We start from the raw sequence: 22,873 nt of genomic DNA on the forward strand, positions 1-22,873 counted from the left end.
AGGAAGTGAAGCCAAGCCTAGCTAAATGATGCTGTGTCCAACATATTTGTTGTATTTGTAGTTTAAATTTCCAGACTATGTTTTTAAAAAAATCTCCTAAAAATACTTAAGCAAGAATAAGTAAAGCAGCCCTAAAACAAAGTCCTTAGATTTATTTGCAGACTCTTCCTTCAGTCACAGGGATTAATCTGCAGAGATGAAGAAAAGCTCCTTACAAATAATAAAGTATAACTGCAGGCATGTAAAGGCAGGTTTGTGGTGAGACAGGGAAGAAGGCTTTACACTCAGGAGCTACCCACAGGCCCCTGTTCCTTTCACCTTCCTTCATTGCTCCATTCGCTTTCCCTCACTTGAAACATCCACTAAGGACCTTCATAAGCACAGCTATGAAAAAGTGTTCCATGCGTACAATGCTATTTTCTGACCAGAGTAGGTGGATGTTATTGGATGCCGGCAGGACTTGTGCCTCAGGATTAAAACTACATGATTCTCTACAGAAAATGTCATTAGCACTTTTCAGCACTGGTTTCTTTAAGAGTATTGATCCTTGGTTTACCTTAAAGAACCAAACATATGTTGTGTCTAAACACGAGGCCAACACAGACAAGGGTGTTGCCAGTGACTTGGGGCCTGTAAGTGTAGAGTGAGTATAATTGCATTCAAGAATCTCATTTGTTTATTAATATGGATAAGTAATTGCAATTTTTTGGAAAAGGAGTTTTCTTTATTTCTATAGGGTATAATAAAGAACAATGTTTGATTTCACAATATTTCTTGAAACCTTTTAAATAGTTTAAGTAAGCCTGCCTATTGAAAGGGTTTGCGATGTGTGATTCCCCCCCCCCCCCCCCCAGAGGAACATGTTTGATTAACATTTACTTCAGAACCCTTGAATGAAAGATAATTGAATGTAACTAAGACAAAATGTCCTTACCTTTCTGCAAACAGTTCTAGCTGAAAGCAACTTTAGGTACAAATATAGGTTTTAAAAATCTTATTTTTTAATTTGTAGCTAGTATCTCTACTGTTAAAAAATTGTACCCAAATCACTGTAGGCAGTGCAGGGATGATCATGGAAAGGATAGAACAATAGACCTCTTTGTAAATATCCCTCAGTTAGGAGTAAGAAAATTCTACAAATCCTGGCCAGTTTCCTTAAAATCCATTGAAGAAAGGGATATACAGAATAAGATACGTTTGTTCCATAAGCCATTACCTGTCATTGTAGGATAAATATATTGATTATCAAGGAATTTGATCCTCGGAGTCCTCATGAACCTGCTTGAATTTAAAGTACTTTAAAAAAACAGTTCTTGCTAAAAGGGAGTTAGAGCAACCTTTAAGACAGGCTCAGTAGCATTTGGTAGCAAACTATGGGTTGCGTGACCCATGATTTGCAGGTATGTCTGCTGTGCACAAACTGCTGCCAATATGTGCTTAACAGCCTATGAAAACTGTCTTTGTAGGTTTTTAGCATGTAAACCAAGCCTGGACATTTTGTGGTGTTTGTGGAATAAACAAATCATAGTTTAATGTTGGGTTATTTAACCCACAAACAACCCAAAGTTCAGATGTAATGCTGACCTATGACTGGGACATTCATAAGTTGTTTTTGAATACTGGTAGTGGCTTGCATGCAGCATGTGTTCTTACACATTATGGGTTAATTAATGCCACAGTAACACATAAACCAGATTATCAAAAATAGTGTAAATGAATATTCAATAAGCAAATCATCTTTCCAGGAAATTATTTGGAATGGAAATAAATATAAGCATAAGGAAAATCCATGCATTTGAAAAAAAGAAAAAAACTTAGCTGTGGTATGCTACTGGCATTTTTGATTGTATGTTTCTCTCTCTCTCTCTCTAGTGCTCACTGGCCTATCTTTGCATGTTTCTATCCAAGTGATAGACACATAGAAACAGAACGAGTCAGAAGGGTTCTCCCAGGCCATCTAGTCTGACCCCCGGCTCCAGCCAGCTCCGCTTATGACTTGCTTCCCATGTGCATGTCCAGCCTGTCCTTGACGCTCCTCACCAATGGGACTTCACCTCCTGGGGAAGCCCATTCCATACCCTCGGGGTCCTGTCAGAAAGTACTTCCAGGCATCCAAATTGAACCTTGGTTCCCTGAGTTTTGCTTCATTGGAGCGCGTCCTGCCCTCCTCCGCTGGGGAAAACAGGGCATGACCCATCTCCATATGGCACCTCCTCACATACCTGTATGTCACCAACAGATCCCCTCAGAGTACCCTCTTCTCCAGGCTGAAAAGACTCGGCTCCCTCAGCCTCGCCTCATACAGCTTTCCCTGCATGGGCATTGTGACTTGCAGTTTGCACATATTACTATAACATACATGTGCCAGCTCTGGAACAGCAGCAAACTCTGGTGTTGCATGTTCAGCTGCATGGTTAGGCATGTCGTGAATGCAGCCAGCTGGAGCCAGGGGTCAGACTAGATGGCTCGGGAGGCCCCCTTCTGACTTGCTCTGTTGCTGTAACACCATTGTGGATAGGGAGTGGCAGAAACCTACTGTCAGTGACAAAGTCCGCTCTCACATGAGTGTTGGAGTTGGAATAAGAGGGGATGGTACCAGCCTTGGGGATGCATGCTTTGTGTAAGAGGCCTTCCCGTGGTTTTAAATCTGTAGGTTAGTAGTGTGCTTCAAGATCACTTCATAAGTCCATTTGCTGCTTCCTTTTGGCAGAAACCACCTGGAGAGCCTTCCTGAATGGGTTTGTGATAGCAGAAAGCTGGAAGTGCTGGATCTGGGCCACAATCAGATACGTGAACTGCCTGCCCGGTAAGTCCTGCAGACACACTCGACACAAACAGAAATAGGACGTGCAATTCAGAAATGACTGCTGAATCAGTGTTTAACTCGTTGCAGTGGTAGAGGGGCATGTTTTTGTTTTCTCTTTTGTTTGATGTTTTTTAACCTCACGGGGCATTACTGTGCCATAAGCTTCAATGCAGCTTTTCTTCTTCACTTTCATGTAGACAGAAACAAAACATTTGGCCTCTCTGATTTCCAGACAGAAGTTCTAAAGCAGCCTGTGCAGCTGTGAAAGCTCCATTTCTTAAACATTAAAAGTGTTTTGCCAGCAGCTGAAAAAACTATTTTGGGGGTTCGTATTACTTTTTCATGGGTGTCTTGGACCCAAAAGATGTTAATGGGGAATTTCACTCTGTAGTTAGATGCTAAAAACAGAATTGTCTGTAATGACATTTAAGAAATAGATTATATGATGGACAGTTAAGTAGCAAAAGGTCAAACTTACACCAATTGGACATTGCGTGGTATTGCCCATAAACATATTGAAAATGTAGACATGGTTTCAAAAGGCTTTTACTTGATTGCTGGAGACCCAGTGTGATTTTTATCTGTGTGTAGTGTGATGAAGGAAAATGAGGTAGCACAGAAGGCACATGAATGGTTGCTAGGAGAAAATGGTAGCTTATTGTGAATTCAAGTATGGAAGGCATTAGCTTGGAGATGCTTGCATGGGCACAGTGTACTATAATTCTTTGTAGTTGGAGTTGGATGCACTTAGAATTTATTTTTCTTGTTTAGAATATCATGGACATCTTGTTGTGCATATCAAGCAGAGTTTGGATTTAATCCTAAATAGTCAAATCATATATTTTTTTAAAAGGCCAGCACACTATATCATAGTCTCCATTTTGTTTCAATTGTATAGGAAAACTTTGGCCCTGTGGTTGTTCTTTTGGTAGGGCTGTGGCAGAATTTTTAAAAAATTGATTTTGTACCCTACCTTTCTACCAGGAGAAAAAAAAAAAGCTCTCATACCAGCTTTCTTAGACTGGAAGAAATTTTATCTCATTGTATCACAACTTGCCCAGATTTGCAGAGATAATATAGTTTGTTTTGAGATAGTGAGTCAAAATTAACTGCAGCTACACTTGCCCTGGACTGCCACTTTTTCACTGGGCTTTCTTTATAAGTGTTAGAATTTATCTTATTTGAAAAATGAAAGATGAACTCAAAGTAGGCTGTTCAGCTATGAACCCTTTGTTTTCACAGACTTGACTAAGCATTAGTGGGAGGTGCTTGGACAGTCTTAAATGGTTCCTCCGTCCTATTGAATTAGCTACACTTTTGGTCCAAACATAGTAAAGCTGCCATATGCTGAGTCAGGGCAATGGGCTCATCCAGGCCAATATTGTTTCCCCTGTCTGGCAGCAACTTTTCTGGGGTCAAGCAGAGAACTGTCTTCCTCATTACCTGCTACTTAATCTTGTTAACCAGAGCTATTGAGCTGAGACCCTCTACATGAAAAAACTGAGCTTTACCACTGAGCTCTGGATCCTCTGCAAATTCATGATGTAATGTTTCCTTGTGTATTTTCCAAGTAAAAGTTATTTGGTTTACTTCACAGTCATCTGTTCCAGTTTCATTCCTGCAGAGCCAAAATCAGTGAGGTCCATCTTTTTTGAAATCTGCTTTCATAAATGTCTTAGAAAGCATTTTCCCCACTCAAAAGATTTAATTTATAAGATGACTTTCTCCATAGATTAATTCCATGCCCTTAATACCCTCTGGAAGAAGCTATCCACTACTAAGGTTCACACACAACACTTATTCATGGCTTATTTAATCCATGATTAACCTATGATTTGTTGCCATACTCGGGGTTTGTCTGGCGGACAGTTGAACAAACTGCAGTTTGTGTTCTTGGTTGGTTTGTCTCTCTCCTTCTTTGCCTGTATCCAAATCCTTTTTGTGGTGCTGTAGTACTGATATGTAGAGCAGCAGTGTGTATCTGCCTGTGTGTATGTGCGTTGTGTGTTTTAATCACTCTTTCCTGCTGCCTTAGTAGCCTGGTGAGACAATTCATGAATAACCCCTGGTTCTGAATTCTCTGTTTGGATTGTTTATAGTTTAAAAAAGCCCATGGCTTCTTAGTGTGAGAAGTAAGCCTTCGGATTTATAATATATTTTGTAAGCCGTTCAGAGATGACCTATAAATGTCCTAAATAAATAAATAGCAGACCCCAATTCATCTCCTCCTTGAACTATGAAATGGATGTTGCTGGCTTTCATTCTCAATTGTCTGATGTAGCCAGTTCACACCCTGAGACAACTGTGTATACTGGCACATATGCAGATTATCTGACAACATCCACCAGAGAAAACTCAGCCTTTTATTGATTACTCTGTCACAACAGCTCTTGTGACCTACAGTTTGTGATCTGTTTTGATTGAATTGGTTCAACTCAGTGGAGACAAAGGAGTGCCACACCTTCCAAAAAAACATGCACCTTTGTGGTTGGTGTTGTTTTTGATGTTTGGCGTGCGTTATCTGGTGTATAAAAGAATGGAGGTGGTTTCCCCTGCAGCAGTTAGTAATTTTGTGACCCTTTTACTGAAAGACGGATCAGTTGTGGGACATGAGCATCTCCTGATTAAAAACATGCACTCACAGGGAGAACAAGGCAGGTGGCAGACAAGAATAATCTTCCTTCTTCAGCAAGAGATTCCCCACACCAGCAACCAATTCAGAATTGGAGCTTGACAATTTAAATGCAGATAGCACTGTGGGGTTTCTGTTTCCTGCTGTAGATTTGTTTAGCTTAATTGGTTCTGCAGCCACCATATTACCCATTAACTGTCTTGCAGAGCAGCCCTCTTTCTCTCTCCATTTCCCCCCCTTCCTCCTCCTCCTCCTCCTCCTCCTCCTCCTCCTCCTCCTCCTCCTCGAGGCAGAACGGTTGACCACCCATAACATGTAAAAGCTCAAGACAGTAAAGCCGATTAGATAAATTTCATTCCCTGTAGAACTGGAAGGAGGCTTTATGCTATCTTGGTATTAGAGGGGGCAGGCAGAGGTGAGAGGAAGAGTATGAGAAGGGAAAATCAGATTCTGAGTCAGCATATGATGGTGGGACAATGTTTCTTGAGTCATGGGGTAAAATAGAAGGGTGGGAGGAAATATTTGTCATCATCTTCCTTGAGTGTTTTGTGATGTGGTGAGAAGAAACATTTTCATAGACCAAAATTGTTTTACACCTCGTTCTTCCTGACCAGTTGGCTTTTCACATGCGAAGATCCTTTGACTAAAGAGGCTGTTCAAGTTATGAAGCTACTCCAAAACTCCATGGGGGCTGCATGCGAAAGCTGTTTTGTACATTGCCCTGAAACAAATCCAGATTTCATCAATGAGTATGCTAAGCTGGGAGCTACTGGCTTGCTTGTATTTGAACACTTGCTTCTTGCATTCACACTACTACATTTTTAGGTGTATGCCAAATATATTTTCAGAGGCCCAATTAACATAGTGGTGTGGGTCAGACATAATACTAAAACATACTTCGGGCTCATCCTCTCCCCCTGCTCTCTCCTCTTTTGGCACAGATGTGAGAAGATTGGAAGCATCTGTTTCTTGGTTTAAATTAACCCCAGTTTGTCATATCTGAACTGGCCAAACTAGGATTAAAAGAAGTTCAAACCATGCTATACTAAAGTGTGATGTCTGAACTGAGCCATTGAATGAGGAGGGCCTGAGAGGAGCGTTGCACAGGCTTTATTGCTTGCTAAAATCAACATCTTGATGTATGAGTAATAGTGAATCATTGAAGAAAAGAATGAAGTTGAATTTTCATCAGGACATGCCCACTGCAGAAATAGAGTCCCTTCACAAGCTAGTCATTTCATCGCATTGCCACCCTTATTTTGTCCTTATTGTCCACAGCTAGGTCGCAATCAGTGCTGGTTCAAATAATGCGATATTCAATGCAGTACGAATTGTGCAAAGATACCAGCTCACATTTAATGGAACCAAAATTCAGTTAACAAGGCTATCTCATGTGCGGTTGAGGTTACTGCGCTGCCCTTAGGGTTTTAGCCACTGCTACTTCAGTGTACCCCTGCCTTTCTCTGAACCTTGTGGTTTGTTTACCCTACTTCCTGCTCCATCCCTTTTCATAGATCTAAGAAAATAAAGATAGGAAAAGGCTTTGTCCACTGCCATTTCATTTGTGCACAGTTACAGAGAAGCTTGTGAATCATAGATAAGGAAGCAACAGCAAGCAGTTCAGATAGAGCAGTTCAGGCAGAGGCAATATTAGCTGGTTTTATCCTTTTGACAGTTTTTTGTATGGCTAAGAAGCGTGCCATTAAAGTAGTTATATTCTTTTTTATACTTTACTGAAATATTTTAATAAATTTATTAAAGCATAAGTTTAAAATTCTTCATTGCCTATGAACCAATTGTTGGAACCAATTGCCATATTTTACATATAATTATAACGTTGAATAGTGCAAATTCAAATAACATGACCATTTCATGGGATTCACTATCTGCACTAATTGACAGTTACCTGTATTCTAATAAGAGTGGGGTAACCTTCCAGCTAGATGGATGGAGCCAGTCTTGAACCTACCAAAACTGAAATAAGAGATCTGGTGTCCTTCTGCATGTCCCACCTCCAAGATTAAGCTTATGAGAACATGGGATACAGCCATGTTTAAAGTTGCATTTTGTATATGAAGTTGGTTGCACAGGTGCCTTTGATAACTGTGAAGCTTTTATTGCTGCATGGTTCAGACTTCCTTCTGTAACTTGGCCACCAATAAAGAGATTTTTTTTGTATGCAAACATTATGTGCTGCCAACCCCAGGCGTGCTGTCTGGAATACAGCTGGACCTTTTGAAGACCACAGGAGTTGCCACCTCTAGTCTTGGAATAAGCTCTTTTACAGTGCACAGGTTTGGAAAGAAATAAATTGATCCCCCCTCCTCATTCCCTTTTCTTGTTTTGGTGAGTAGATTAATTCACATAGCAAACAGGCTGACTGCATTACTGGAAACATTTCCCTTACAGAATTTCTCATTTTTCTCAGTATCTCTTCATTGCAAGTTTGTTTTAATTAGTGTGTGTTTTTCTCTTTAAAGGTTATTTTGCAATGTCAGCTTGCGGAAGCTGCTTGCGGGACACAATCAATTAGCAAGGTTACCAGAGAGGATTGAACGAACCCATGTGGAGGTCTTGGATGTGCAACACAACCTACTTACAGAACTGCCATCTAATTTGTTGCTGAAAACTGACAGGTAACCAGAAAACTAAAAAGTGTATTGGTAGTATTTGGGCAAAAATCGTACAACTGTCTAGGCAGTGCTGTTTTCCAGACTTCTGATAGCTGGGATCCTTTTGTGTGAAAATAAAATTGGTGGCACTAAAGATCCTAGAAGGTTTACTTACAGACTCTGTTTGCATGCCATATATGCTAGGCAGATTTGATGTTAATTTTCCTGAGTCATCTTGTGATGTCCAAACCCAGAAACTCTATAAGTTGTTAACGTCTAACAAAACAAGAGTTAACCCAACAGTTAGCCATGGTTTGTTGCCGGGTTAACTCTAGCTTGTTTGGCCCCAAAGCACTCTAGAGTTTCACAGTTTAGACATTAGAAGCTGTTCCTGGATTGCTGATTAAAATAGAAATTGGTTTTTGTGTGGCTCATGTTTAATGTTTTCTGTGGTTGATGTCTGAATGGAATATGCAGTTTTAGATATTACTACCCCTAAGAGGAGTCACTGTGTGTCAGGAGTCATGGCTGTGTCTCCCAATTGACTAAAAGAAAGCACATGACTCGTGATACTGACTGATTCAGAGACTTAGTGGTCAGCTTTTCTTTTTTGAAGGTGAGTAAAATGGCAATCCTTTGCATGCTTTCCTGGGAGTAGGTCTCAATGATCACAGCAGAACTTACTGCTAAGTAAACGTGCAGTAGATTGAGCTGAAATTTGTCTTACTGCCTGACTTGGGAAAGATTGGATCATTCGGTTCTGTCTGATGTAGCAGTACTGTTTTCCTCCCTGGCTGGTTCATTGCTCTAGCCTTGTGATCTTGCAACGGAACAAGCAGCAGCCTTTTCTTTGGTGGATACTTTTGTACCACCAAAGTATTTAATTCTTTTGTTCCCATGGCACCTTAGTGTGTCTTGGCACACAGAGTCTGAGAATTACAGGCCCTTAAGGTGTATTCTGTTTCTTAACTTGATGGTGAGAAAAACATTCCTGTGGGGCCACATGTTCCTCTTCTAGGATTTTGGCATGAACTTTGGATTCCTGTTAGCATCTTGAAAGGTTCTCGGGTTTTTAATTTTAAATCAGTCTAATCCTCAAAACAGACAGTTGAGCCAAAGGTTGGAAGTGGGGAATGTTAGGCTCTTTTGTGGCTCAGCTACTAGAAAGCAAATTGAAAAGCAAAATACCCCACCAACCTACTTTCAGCTCAGCATCTCTTTCTTTCAGGGAATCCTCACGCATTTGAACATACAATAGGCTTTAATAGTGGAATGACATTTGGGCAGTTACATGTTCCTTCCTCCTGCTGCTTGGGCCACCACTGCTTTCACACAGACAAGAATATACTGACTCTGATTTAATAAGTACAATGGCTAACCTTTGCTGCTGAAATTAAACGTCAAGTTGAAACCTTAGCTTATTCATTGGCTTCAGAGCATCCAGCGTGCACTGTCATCCCTGAGGGAGCACTATCCAAGTTTTTACCAGTGTGCACTAGATGTTGTCTGTGCTGGGGCAGATTACCTGCAATATATAGTGTAGGAGGCTCTGTGTGCAGGAGCACCACTGGTCTTCTAGTGCCCAGCTCATGATCCATCCTGGTCCTCAGTGATAGATTAAGTGCATTCACCTAGTCCAAGTACTTTGGCAGACAGTGATTCTAGGTACTGAGATTGTGATTCATTGTCCTGAGCCAGAGCATGGGCTCATCTACTATACCAGTAAGTAGTAGTATATACCAAGCCGCTCACCAAGATTTCTCAGAAATCTCTCCCAGCTCATACCTGGAGATTGGAAATTGAACCCAGGACCTTCTCCATGGAAATAATCTGCTTTACCCCAGTGCTTCATCCCGTCCCCTAGAATTCTGGATGGCTGCAGCTCAGTGATGATCAGAGGACAGACTAGCTTCTGTTTAAAAGCTTTTTGAGGCTCTGACATGTATGTGGGGCTTGTAAGGAGCAGGGCACCTCTCCATTCTCTTTCTGCAAGGGGTGCTTCCCAGTGCTGAAGAAATTGATGGAAGTGGCATAAATAGAGCCATGCTGGATCAGACCAAGGGTCCATATTGTCCAGCATTTGTTCATGCAGTGGCTGACCAGCAGCCTGTGGGAGATCCACAAGTAGGATATGAGCGCAATGGCACCTTCTCACTCACGTTTCCCAACAACTGGTGAATACAGGCACACCTGCTCTGGGACTGAAAGTGGCCACCACCATTGTCATCCACCTCTGCTACCAAATCTGTTTGACACAAAGTAGTGAAGTAATGGGTTACTTGAGCTTTCCTGGACCTGGAGTCCCTCTTGACATTTTGGATGTCCATTCTCATCAGTTCCAGTAAGTACAGCCAACAGTCATGAATCTTGGAAACTGAGCCCTCCAGATATTTAACCTAAAAGGTTAGGGAAGGATGGATTATTGGAATCCTGGACACCAGCTAATGGTGGTGCTAATGAGGTTTTCCTTGCCTCAACCTGCTGTTTCCTTCTGTTCTGTTTGTCCCAGTGCTGCACCTATCTTTTCTCCATAACTTCCTCAGTTGCAATTGCTTCCTTGTGCCCCCATTAGTTGTAGTACATTCAATATGACTCAGTTCAGATTAACTCAAAGATTGCTCAGCTACTGTGCTGATTTTAAATTCCATGTGGTTGGGTATTAGTTGGGCATTTTTCTGCCTTCTTTTTCACTTAGTCATAGCTTCCAGCTAATTTGCAATAGTGGTGCTCTACAGCAATCAGTTTGCTGCTACCACATAAGGGTACCTTGTCTTTAAGTTTCCAAGCCATCTGTTGAGAGACCAGATGTTTTGTTTTATTCATTCAAATAGAAATAATTCTTTTTGTAGCTTAAGTTTTAAAGGGTATGGGAAAGTACTAGTTCTTCAGATTGAAATAATACTGTTTTATAGCACAACAAACTTTATTTGTGTTAAGCTAGTTCTGCATGGAATTGTTAAATTCAAAGAGGTTCCCTTTAGCTTTTCATTGGCAGATCTGATTTCTGTAAGATAATGCATTTTTGCTTTGGTGAATTTATACTGGAAACTTTTTCTTAAGTACATAGTTCAGAAAACTTAGATATTGCTCTCCCTTGGGTTAACAAAGCAAGTAAATAAAAATATGCAGCAAAGAGAAACTGATTAGACCTGGAGCAGTTTTGAAAGGCCTGGGGAAATGAAATTGTTTCGGCTTAGTACCAGAGTGCATTAAGCAAGATGTCTTTGGAATGTTCTATAGTCAGAGGTCTCACCACTGATAAGGTTCCCTTGCCAGCAGCCAACCTAGGGAGAAGGATCTCTGAAGAACATCTTAGGTATGTGTAGAGAGAGGTCATCCTTCTCTAGCCCCAAGCAAGGTCAAAAAGTGCTTTCTATTAGATGTGGAAACACAGTAGGAGCCTGTGATGATGGCTAAGCCATGTGTACATGCTATTTAGTCTGAGTTATCAGTCTTGTTGCATTCAGAAATAACTGACGTTTGTAGACCATCTTTAAATGCAATTCATAGAGAGTGCAGTAATCCAAATAGGAGATTACCAGTGTGTGGATAACTGAAGCCAAGTTATCTTTTTCCAAATAGAGTTACGGCAGGTACACCAGCCTATCTTGACAACAGGTGCTTTTCTTCAGTACAGCTGCATCGCCAACCTCTTTTAAGGGAGCTGGGAGTGAGTGCTCTCACTTCTTTCTCTTTTACCCTGCACCTGACCAGGGACTTCTACCCCGCTAGATGTAATAAATCAAGAGAGGCAAGGAGCTAGCTTCCCGGTGATCAGTCGAACTTGATCAAGCATTTTGTCCATATCTTCAGGCCATGATAACTGGAAGTATCCCAACGGAACAGAACAAGATGCTTTCAGTGAGGAATGTGCCTCAGCAGACTTTGCATTGTCTTTGGAACAGACAGGTGTATTGCTCATATACTGAACCCTGGCTATTTCATGCAGATGCCTTCAGAGACTATTCTGTGACTTACAAAACTCCCATCGAGCTGTGTGGGAGCGGCTGCACCATGTCTTTCTCCTAATACAAAGCGCTTCAGAAGTGGCTCCTTCCTATGCACAGAAGTTCCCCTTTCAGGATCTAGAATAAGGCATGTTATGATGCCCACCTGGAAATACTTCTAATTGCAAATGAAGAGGTGCCTCACATGAGCTGCTTGCCACATAGAGATTTTTAACATCCCCGCTGTATGTTCTTGCTAGCAGTCGGTGCAAGTACGGAGGCATACGGCGGGTGGGGTGGAAGTTCTCTGGCTATAGTGAGTGTTTCTTGATCGTTACAAATGGAGCCTCTTGCCTGTGGAAACCTTTTCTAGCAACTTCTGTCTGGTGGCAATAACAGGAAAACAAGCCCAGAATCTCTTTGTAATGGATTCTTGGGTGTTGAAGTATCTGTATGTGCAGAGATGCCACTGTCTTTTCAGTGTGTAGTGTCATCATTGCCTAGAGAAGGTAATAATATGTACTCTTGTAGGACAACCAAGTTACCGTTTAGTCTTCGGTATGTGGTGAAAATATTCTTACCAGAGGTTAGGTACATTAGTCTGCTAATTTCACTCAATGAGTTTTGCAGATTTCACTAATGAAGGAATAGCTCTGGTCTTTGGACAAGCCTGCTCATAGATTTCTTAGATCTGGACTAGCAGTTTAGATAACCAAACTGGAGTATCCATTAGTGGTGGGAATTCGAAGAACATGTACACAGCTGAGGTCCTGTTTTGGTGATGCTGCCAGCTTTGCAAACAAGCCCACAAAAGTTACTTGTCTGCAGCATTTTTTGCTTTACTGGCCTGCTTTGAGGCTCTTAGCTTGTGTTTCCACGCTGACTGCTGAGGAAGTGGTCAATGGGAAAACATAAAATGCTGGTGCTGTAAGCGGGTTTTAAAAAGAAAGCCTTCTACCAAGAAAGCTGCTGAAGAAGGAACAGGACTTGGGGAACAGGCGTCCCCTCCTCTGCAACCAGACCTGAAGTGGCATCTCGGGGAAGAAATGAAAAGATCCTCCTCTCCTTGGGCAGCACACTTACCTGGAATGGCCTGTCCTGTTGGCAGCTGCTACCAGGCATGCTGTTAAATAGGTGTGCTTCCCTGCCCGAGTTACCTTCCCTGATGGAAATGGAAAGCTCACTCACGAAGGAGCTGAGGAAACATGAATCCTCTCCCTGCTGGCTTGAGGAAGGGGCTCAGCTTTGGACGTTTGCACAAAATGACTGGGGAATCTAGAGGGGTAATTATTAAAGCTCCACATGAGAGAAGAGACTTTGCCTTTAAGTCTTAATCTGCAGGGACAGATCTTGCCCTCTCCCCCCCTCCAAAAATCTTAGGTAATCAGTTTGAGTTGACCTGCTGTCTGTGAGGGAGCATGCCATCCATCTCTCACACCATCCATCTTGTGGCATCCACCTATGGGAGATGGTCACGTTCTCATTTTTTATCTATGCTTTTCTTTTTCCAGACTACTGTTACTGGGACTGTGTGGGAGAGAAGGGTTGGATTCTAATCAGGCCAGTATTTATAGCTTTCCAACGACTTGCAGCCTGTCACAGCACTCATGGCACTCAAGGTGGCTTAATTAAAGTATCTCCCCGTTCTTGTCTTATGAAATTTTCATGATTTTCACTGTTTATCACTTCAAATCTGTACTGCTTCTTGTTTTTATTTTTGCCTTTGAGATGTGTCCTTATCTCAGGCATGTGGCAGACATCTTCCATGCTAGAACAGGATGGGTAAGAGCACTTTTACTTGACTGAAAAATGGGGAGCTACAGATAATCAGTGGGGTCATCAGCAGCAGATTGTGTTGTGAAATGGAGAATTCCTTTGAGTATTATGGATTGCTGGTAGACTACCAGAAATCTGCCTCTTTCATCTCTACATGGGCATCTTTACAACTGGCCATTCCTGCAGTTGTTTCTTTTAGAAAATAGTGACCAGATTCTTTCAGTGCCTCCTTTTCTATTAAAATCTCTTTCCCCTTCAAGGTGCTTATTTTTTAACTCAAGGAAAAAATACTGAGTGCATTGAACGAGGCAAATGTAGTGAGTAGAATATTTGGTCCCTGGATATTTTCTGAGAAGTTGCTGGCTTGGTGCAGGCAAAATACTTCCCAGTCACTGACTATTGTTAAAAGACTTGGAAGTATTAACATCTGCACCCAGGCTTAATTCTTTTTGCCTCGCTTACTTCACAAGTTAGTTGTAAAACTAAAACAGTTGTTTTTTCCTTTGGAGGAAATGTAAGATAACTAACACAACACATTTCTCTGATGCATTGTTCATTCACTTCTGGTTATTAAAAAAGGAAATGTGCAAATCTGGGCCATTTCAGGGATACTTCCAGTGTCTTCTCCATTCATTTGATCTAACTGCAAGGCTTTGTTTTCTCTGCTTTGTTTGATGTTCTCTATGTAGCCTGTCACTTCAGGTTAATATTTGCATCCCTTTGTGTGTTAGGTGGGTAGATGCAGAAGGGAATGTGTGTGTGGCAAGGCAGGTTTAATGAATTTCCCCATATTTTTAGTAAGTGCGGAACATGATAGCCTGTATTGCGATGGAAAAGATTGTCTAGTGTTTGTCCCTGGAAGCATGATTCAGAATTAATTTCAACTAGGTTCACTTTTGTACATAAAATTCTTGGACCAGTTCAGTGATGGAATTTTCTCACATTCTGTAGAAAAGCGATAGATAGATTGATTAGACACACAGAGGGATTTTCCTCCAATATTGTTCTGGATTTGCCAAGCAACAATCTCGTTGTCTTAAACTCCCATGAAATGCTTTTTGTGAATAAATGAGTCTTGAAAGGCTATTGGGTCTTGAAAATCCTGTTGCCAGCTTCAAACTGACAATCTCCACTGACTGAAAAGTTGTTTTCCATAACATAAGCGAAGATAGTGGCCATATTGGCATGTCAGCACTAAACCACCTGTCAGGATCTGGGCTGCTCTGGTGGCCGGAACCAGAGCAGCCACCACCACATTTGCAGGATTGGTCCCAGACCCTGCTGGAGCGCTCAGTCTACTGACAAGCGTCAGCTGGAGTCCTGAAGGAAGAGCGCTATCAGAGCAAGCTCTTCCCTCCAGGACTGGCCTCAGCAACACAGCTCCTCCTCTTTGTTGTCGTGCCAGCTCCTGGTTGCTGCTGTGTCTCCTGCCTTGCCCTGTTGCCTCTGTAGCACAGGCTTGCCTGTTTGCTGGGTTGCCTGCCCCTTGCCTGACCTATATCCTGCCTTGCCCATGTATCCTGCCTCATCATGTTGCTCCCTGCAAGCTCTGGCTCAGCTCCTGCGTCTTGCCCGACCCCTGCTGCATCTGGTTCCTGCTGTGTAGTATGTCTTGCCTTGCCTTGCCTTGTCTCCTGGCTTGCCATGTATCCAGCTGTACCGTGTCTCCCACACTCTTACCCTGTCTCAGCTGCCTGCACCTCTGTTGTCCTCCTGGTTCTTGACCCTTGGCTTATTCCTGACTTTGGCCTGTACTATGACTTGGACTTTGCTCTTGAACTTGCCATTAAACCTTGCTTCGAGACTCTGTCTTGCCTGGCGTTCTGTTGCCCTGGCCCTGATACTACCCTACAAAGAAGTCATGATGGGTTGTTTGTTTGTAGAACAACCCTCAGCATGCCCAGCAGACAATCAGACTCAGTGTGTGTTGTTTTCTCCCTCCTTTCCCTCCATCCTCCAGCTGGTATCCCAACGTTTTATGCTACAGAACCCATGATTTCTCCTGCAGTGGTCTGTTTTTGCTTTGGTGTTCTTGCCAAGCAGTTCATTTGCTGCTTCCTTCATCTCACAATTGAACTAGCCTCCTGGGTTAAAAAAAAATGCTAACCAATCACAGATTGAACAAACCATAGTTTGTCGATGAGACTTGTTGTGCTAAAATAAGCCAGCTTGAAGCTTGTGGGCTAGGTTCAGATAAGACAACAACCCACCATGGCTGGTTCCTTATGATGAGTGGCCATGCATGCGACTCCATTTGTGGGTCTTCTTTTCAGTGGCCTTGGGCGATCTGCCCTTACTCTTCTTTTTAAAAATAACTACAGCAAAGTCATACATTGTTGACTACTAATGTTACTGCACTAAGCAAAATCGCAGCAGCCAAAAGCATACCCTTCTACAGTGGGAGGAATCCTTTAAAATTATTTAGATCCAGCCTTCCCCAACCTGGTACTCTCTAAATGTCTAGGACTTACCCCATCACCCCAGACAGCATGGCTAATGGTGAAGACCTATTAGAGTTGTTCTCCGAAACATCTGGAAGCTGCCAACTTGCCAACCCTGAGCTGTATCTTCAAATAACGCAAAGCTGCTGTCCTAGAGCAGATTCATGCATGCACACGGTGTGTCTCAGCAAAGCATCCCTGTGTTGCAGCTGTTCATGTAAACTGCACCCATTAAAACATCTGGGCACTGAATGGCTGTGGTATTTGGCCTGTGTGGATTATTCCATACCTACAAGGGACCACTTCATGCTGACAATGGAGTAAAGAACCTGAATGTGAAAGTGTTAATTCTTTAGGAGCTGAAAAGGCTGTTGACCCAGTCCGGAATATTGAGTTTGCACACACTTTTGCCAGTCCAGGCAACCACATAGGAAGACGCACATGCTGCAGGGCTCTGGTTTTTTTCCCTCTGCATCAGTCAGCACTGAGGTATCCAGAAGCTATTGTTTAAACGCCTAGCCATTGGGGAGTTCTGCTACAAACTTGCAAGTCTGTGTGTGTTTTGATCAAAACCATCAGTTCCATGGCAGAATTAGGAGTGTGGCTCATATATGCATTTTCATTCCCAAAGATATTTTTCTTTGCCACTTCAGCACTAACTATGTAGAGACAGTTTCTGAGCTTTATTTGGTTTGGCTTTGTTTAGGCCATTCACACATCTGATATCTTGATTTTATGGTCATTTGTGAATGGACATATGTTTCCGGTTACTAGATAGAGGAATTAAGTGAAGTGCTTCTCTTTGTAACCTTGTAAACTTCAATCTGCCCCCAGGACTTTACACAGCTCTTGTTAAATAATGAATGGTCTTGAATATTTAGTTCTGCTTTTCTGTGAGAATGACTTCTCTGGAATGTGTAGAGCTAACCTAGTTTCAGTTCTCCTGAGCTCCCAGAGGTTTTTATTTTTAATGGAAAGGCTTTTACACACACAGGGAAGAAAAACCCTCTGCACCATCCATGTGACTGCTTGGTCATGTGCTTCCCTTTTTATTTGCAGAAGACAAGTTTCAACCAGCCGATGAGGTTGAATTTATTTGCGGGGTGTTGTTGCTGTTCATGCTGACTTTTTCGTTAGCAAAATCCTGAAGTTTTTGGTGTAGATGTCCATATAGTTTATCTGAAAAGGGAGCTGTTACCATCCCCTCTCTGGTCATACAATCTAGACCACACATATTTTAAAATTGAAGTACTTCTTCCCCTGCTTGTTTCCTTGATTTTGTAAGTGTTCTCACCACCTGCAAAGCACACAGACTTTTTTTGCCTCTGTGCAGTTCCGGTTGTCTTACCTGAAAATGACATTATTGAATTCGAGAAAGTGTGGCGAAGAGCAGCAAAAATAATCGGGGCTGGAGCAGCTATGACAACTGGGCCTGTTCAGCTTAGAAGAAAGGCAAGGAAGGGGAGACATGACAGAGGCGCTTAAAATAATGTATGATGTGGAGAAAGCGGAGAGGGAGACATTTTCCTCCATCACTCATCACCCTCGAATCTGGGGTGACCCTGTGAAGCTGATTGGTGGGAGGCTTAGGACAGATAAAGGGAAGTCCTTCTTCACACAGAGTAGTTACACTCTGGAATTTGCTGCCACTGGAAGTGGTGATGGCCCCCAATCTGGGTGGCTTTCAAAAGGGATCGGGCAGATTCCTGAGGGAGGAGGCTATCGGTGGCTCCCAGTCTTGCTGGCTGTGTGCTGCCTCCTTCGGCAGAGGTGGCAAGCCTGCACACACCAGTTGCTGAGCAGCTTGGGCAGCAGGAGGACTTGCACCCATCCTGCTTGGCGGATCCTGCGGGCAGCTGGCTTGCCATCACATGCGTCAGTGCTGCACTAGATGGACCTTTGGTCCAATCCAGCAGGGCTTTTCTTAGGATCCTATAAACCATTTTCTGATTGTTGCTGCTATGATTTCTCATTGATTCATCCAGAATAGCATAAACTAATCCAGAGTGGTCTTCAACATTTTCAGCACTGGATTTAGGATCCAGTTGCTATAATCTGCAACATGGGGCCCCAGTCCTATCTCCTGGACCCCACCTTTCCCCTCTTTCCCTTAAGAAACTGTGAAAAGTGACAGCAAGCAGTGATGTTGCTGGTAGTGCCGGTGGTCCTTAGGTCAAGCCGTGTGATTACGCATTGTGGATCACAACCCACAAACCCACCAATTCATAAGACAGAGATCTAAATTGGGGTGGACCACCTAGAGACCACTTGGCACTAATGCAGACTTCTGCCACATTTGTTGTTCTTCTAGGGACAGCAAATATTTTTGGTGGCAAGCAGCAGTGGTGGCCTGAAAACACTAACTTTCACTTCAAAATCTTTGTTGAATGCTGCATGTGAACATTTGAAGCTACTGTGATTTGCTGCTAGAACTGAGCAGAAAATCACTGATGGTTTTAATAGCGCAGCCCCCAGAGGAAACTTACCCAGTTAGGCTGTGACAAAAAAGCCATGAAGATAAGGGCATCTTTTAAATATTAGCAAGAGTACTCAGTATATTTTACCCAGTGACACCAAAAGCAGGATGGGGGAGGGCGAAGAATCTAGAAAGAAGGTCCCTGGGCCAAATCCAGCTTTCCTGGGGTCCTAATCTGGTCCTCAGAGATTATGCAGATGGGCATACCCCCTTTCGTTGTTCCCATCTCTTCTCAAGGAGGCAGTCTGGGTTCTAGCCCCCACTCAGCCATGGCCCACTGTGGGCCAGTCACAGCCTCTAAGCCCAGCCTACGTCACAGGGTGATTGTGAGGGTAAGCTTGAGAGCAGGAGGAGGCGATTGAAGTAAGCCACTCTGAGTTCTTTGTAAGAAAAAAGGCAGGACATACATACATACATACATACATACATGTTTCATGGTTTGCTGGCTTTTGTGCATTCTGCAAAACAGTTCTAAGATTGGCATGCCTCTCCTAAGCCTTAATTACTGGCAGTTAAGAGCTTTGAGGTAACATAGGTTGGCATTTTTGGTAATTTTGGCCCTGCTTCTTTAACCTTCTAGCTCCCAGCCCCCTGGTTTTCAGGCATGTGTGCCCTGGAATACAGCCTTTGAGACTTGTTCTGCAGGTTAATTTGGCCCTTGGGCTGAAAGAGGATTCCCCCGCTCCCCGCCCCCATGGTTTGCGAAAAATACATCACACTTACTCTGAGAACTATTCTGTTGAACTTTTTGTTTAAAAACAGAAACTTTGAGCTGGTCCTTGCAGGTGAGAGTTTGAGGACAGGAGTGAGTGAAACCATGTAGACAGTATGGACTCATCAGTTACAAAATATAATGAATTTTCATTTCTCTGTCTTTTTAATTTCAATTGTCTTAAAAATGTGTTTGCCTTCATAATGTCAGGCATGTCATTGCAACCATGACAGCTAAGAATTTAAAAACGAAAAACAACAACACACAGCCGGGCTCTTGGAATGCAGGCGGAACTGGCAAACTGCCCACAAGTGCCTCAGGGAATCTGTTCGCTTTATGCAGGGGTTGCTTTTGCTTTTGTCAAAAATGATGGGCAGGTTAGTTATTAAAATTATTTATAATTGCCTTTGTGCCTGTTAGGGCCTTCAAGGTGAGGTACAATTTGAAGCAACAAGACATGTAACAGCAAATTAAAAGTAAAACAGATACATCTTCAAAATGAAGCAGAGAGCAACATTAAAATCCCACTGAAATCCAGAAAGAGTAGAGAAGTTTTCACTGCATATCTAAAGCAAGGCAAGGATGGAAGTTGCACAGTAGGAGTGCTGCTAGGGAGAAAGCCCCATCTTGCCTGTCCACCGCCCTAACTTTTCTTCCGGGGTGGGTGGCATATATAACCTCCATTGGAAGGTTTGGGAAAACTCAAGCAGGAGGAAGTGTTCCTTCAGATATCCTGGCCCCAAGCCATTTGCCATGATAACAGAAAATCTATCTGTGTTTCTTTCTGTAGTTATTTATTGTATTTATATGCCGCTCCATAGCCCAATGGGTTTTCTGGACAGCTTACAATAAAACAGGAAAAGAAACAATAAAATAACAATTAAAAGCATAAAATCCAATTAAAAAATAAAAACTAGCAATTGGCAAAATTACAGCAAGGCACGCAGTAATAGAAATTAAAATAATGTTATAACCAATAACTGCTAAAATACCTGATTGAATAAAAATGTATTTACCTGGTGTCGAAAAGCTAGCTGACAGCGCCAGGTGCCCTTCCTAGAGTGTTCCATAAATAAGGTACAATCCTAGAGAAAGCCCTTCTCCAAGCCATTTCCCCCTCACTTCACTGGGGAATGGTTCACAGAGAAGGATCTCCGGAAGGGATATATGGGGAAAGGCATTCCCTCAGGTATCTTGGCCCAAACTATTTAGGGCTTTGTTAACATCAGCGCTTTGAACTGGGCCCAGACCACAACAGGCCCCCAGTGCAGCCAGTGGAGGACTGGTTTAATATGTTCACTAGTTCTTGTCAAAAGCTGCACCACCCTATTCTGGATTAGTTGAAGTGTCCAGATCATTTTCAAAGACAGCCCCACTTAAAGGGCATTATAAGTAATCCAGGCACGAGGTTGCCAGTGCATGGATAACTGTAGCCCAGTTGATCCAGGTAAGAACATAGGTGAAAAATCAGCCTAAGCTTAAAGAAATGCTAGATTTTCACTAGCAACTCTGAAATATGTACTTGAATTAAAGTGATAGTATTCCTGAGCATACTTACTTCTGCTTGCAATATTTCAGTTGCTACAGAAATCTGAATCCTTGCAGTTTTAGAATGAGTCAGAAGAAGAGCATGAAGGGTTTTCAGAGGAAAATATTTGCTATTTCCTGCATGATAGAAGTCTTGTGCACTTGGGATTCTGACATTGAAATATACCTGTGCTCCACATGTTTTTGAGTTTTCATGATGCACCATGTCCCCTTTTAAATTATAACAGAGATTTTCAGAAAAACAAACCCCCTCTGCCAAATTTTAGGAATCATGAGACAAAGAGGGGAAGGGAAAAATGGGGTGTTTCCAACTTTGGTTAAAGAAAGGCTAGATTTTCACCAGCTTCTCTGAAATAATGAAGTCACCAAACTTGAATGTTGCTCTGTCTCTGCATTTCAAATAACGCTGAAGAGTTCCTTGCTTGCATTTGGTACCACTTCACATTTCACAATTTTCCAACACGGAAAAAGTCAATGCACACACATACCTGGTTCACATGGTCATGCAACCCAGGTTTGAATGACACACCAAACCATTCCTGAGTAATTGTTACAAAGATTGAACCTGCATCTTCCACCATTTAAGTAATGCACTGTAGCTTATTTTGATCATACAAACCAGCTCACTTGTTTTTCTTACAGGCTGTATGGAAGCAATCATCATAGCTAGCTGCTACTTTTTTCAATACAACATTGCCTTCTCCAACCAGATGCCTTCTAGCTGTTTTGGACTACAACTCCTGTAACGCACCATGCTGATTACAGATGATGGGAGTTGTGGTATGACATATCTGAAAGGGGCTAGGCTTGAGAAGGCTGATGCAATTCAGGCTGATCCTCACACATGAACATTATACTACTTCTGCATAAATTCTTTCATAATGAGGGAAAGGGTACTGGTATCTATAATTATACACTTTGGATTCATTTATAGTTTCAGTCTGGGAAGCTCTTTGAATTTCCTTTCTCATTACTCTGATGGGTCAGGTGCTTCTCCCTACCTGCAGGGTTTGTTTGTTTGATCATTTGCTTTAATTAAGCCAGATGAACATCTCACCTACCGATGCCTTGTTTTGCAGCTTGAGGTATCTGAATGCTTCTGCCAACAAACTGGAAATGCTGCCTCCAGCCACGCTCTCTGAAGAGACCTGTAGCATTTTGCAGGAACTCTATCTGACCAACAATCAGCTCACGGATAAATGTGTGCCTCTGCTAACAGGCCACCCCCGCCTGAAGATTCTGCACATGGCCTACAACCGCCTGCAGAGCTTTCCCGCAAGGTAGGAGGACGGCATTGCCGTGGCTGTTGCTCCTGTTCATGGGACAGTTTGGATAGTTATAATATTATTTATACAGCTCATTGTATGTGTGCGGCCCCTTGAAATGGAGGATCTTAGCCCCAAGATGCTTACTGTTGGCCGTGGTAAAGATGACTGCTTTGGGTGCACATTCTCGAGAGCTGCTGGCTGGTCTCCAGAAGAATCAAAAGAAGAAGTGTGGTGGGGGCCGGGTCATGTGGGCTGTTCCCAGGCACTGTGACGGGAGAAGTGGAGGCACTTCTCTCAAGGACAGACTCCCCAGGTGGCTAGGCAGCCCCTGGATATGGCCAAGATGTGCAGTTGGCAGGAGACTTGGAGCAGGGGCTTTTCTCAGGGACAAATGTGGCGGGCATGGCTCTTGATCCCATGATGGGATGTTGGCAGGGGAGGCCTATCCGATTAGGGGACAGTATGCAGAGGAGGTGTATCCATTTTCAGAAGGCCCTTCCTGCTCATAAGGAGAGTTCCTGGAGATGAATACTAGACTGGGTTCAATGAATGCCTCTGTGCAAGCTCAGCCTTTGGTCAATAAAGAATGTTTTGCAAGAAGGGGCTGTGTCTTTGAATGCATGAAGGGAAGACATCCCCCCCAACCCCCCCCCCC

The 22,873-nt window shown here is 42.7% G+C and overlaps 1 protein-coding gene across 1 annotated transcript in view; it reads left to right on the top strand.

Moving 5' to 3' along the window:
• The window catches only part of PHLPP1 (PH domain and leucine rich repeat protein phosphatase 1), a 170,662-nt gene that overhangs the window by 127,312 nt on the left and 20,477 nt on the right, over nucleotides 1-22,873 (top strand). Inside the window, exons 9-11 of the mRNA XM_044426270.1 lie at nucleotides 2,711-2,806; nucleotides 7,919-8,074; nucleotides 22,030-22,230. Coding sequence (XP_044282205.1) covers nucleotides 2,711-2,806; nucleotides 7,919-8,074; nucleotides 22,030-22,230 — 453 coding nt within the window. The remainder of the gene's footprint in view (nucleotides 1-2,710; nucleotides 2,807-7,918; nucleotides 8,075-22,029; nucleotides 22,231-22,873) is intronic.

The sequence above is a fragment of the Varanus komodoensis genome, unplaced genomic scaffold, assembly GCF_004798865.1.
Source record: "Varanus komodoensis strain SLA01 unplaced genomic scaffold, ASM479886v1 scaffold17, whole genome shotgun sequence".
Lineage (NCBI taxonomy): Eukaryota > Metazoa > Chordata > Lepidosauria > Squamata > Varanidae > Varanus > Varanus komodoensis.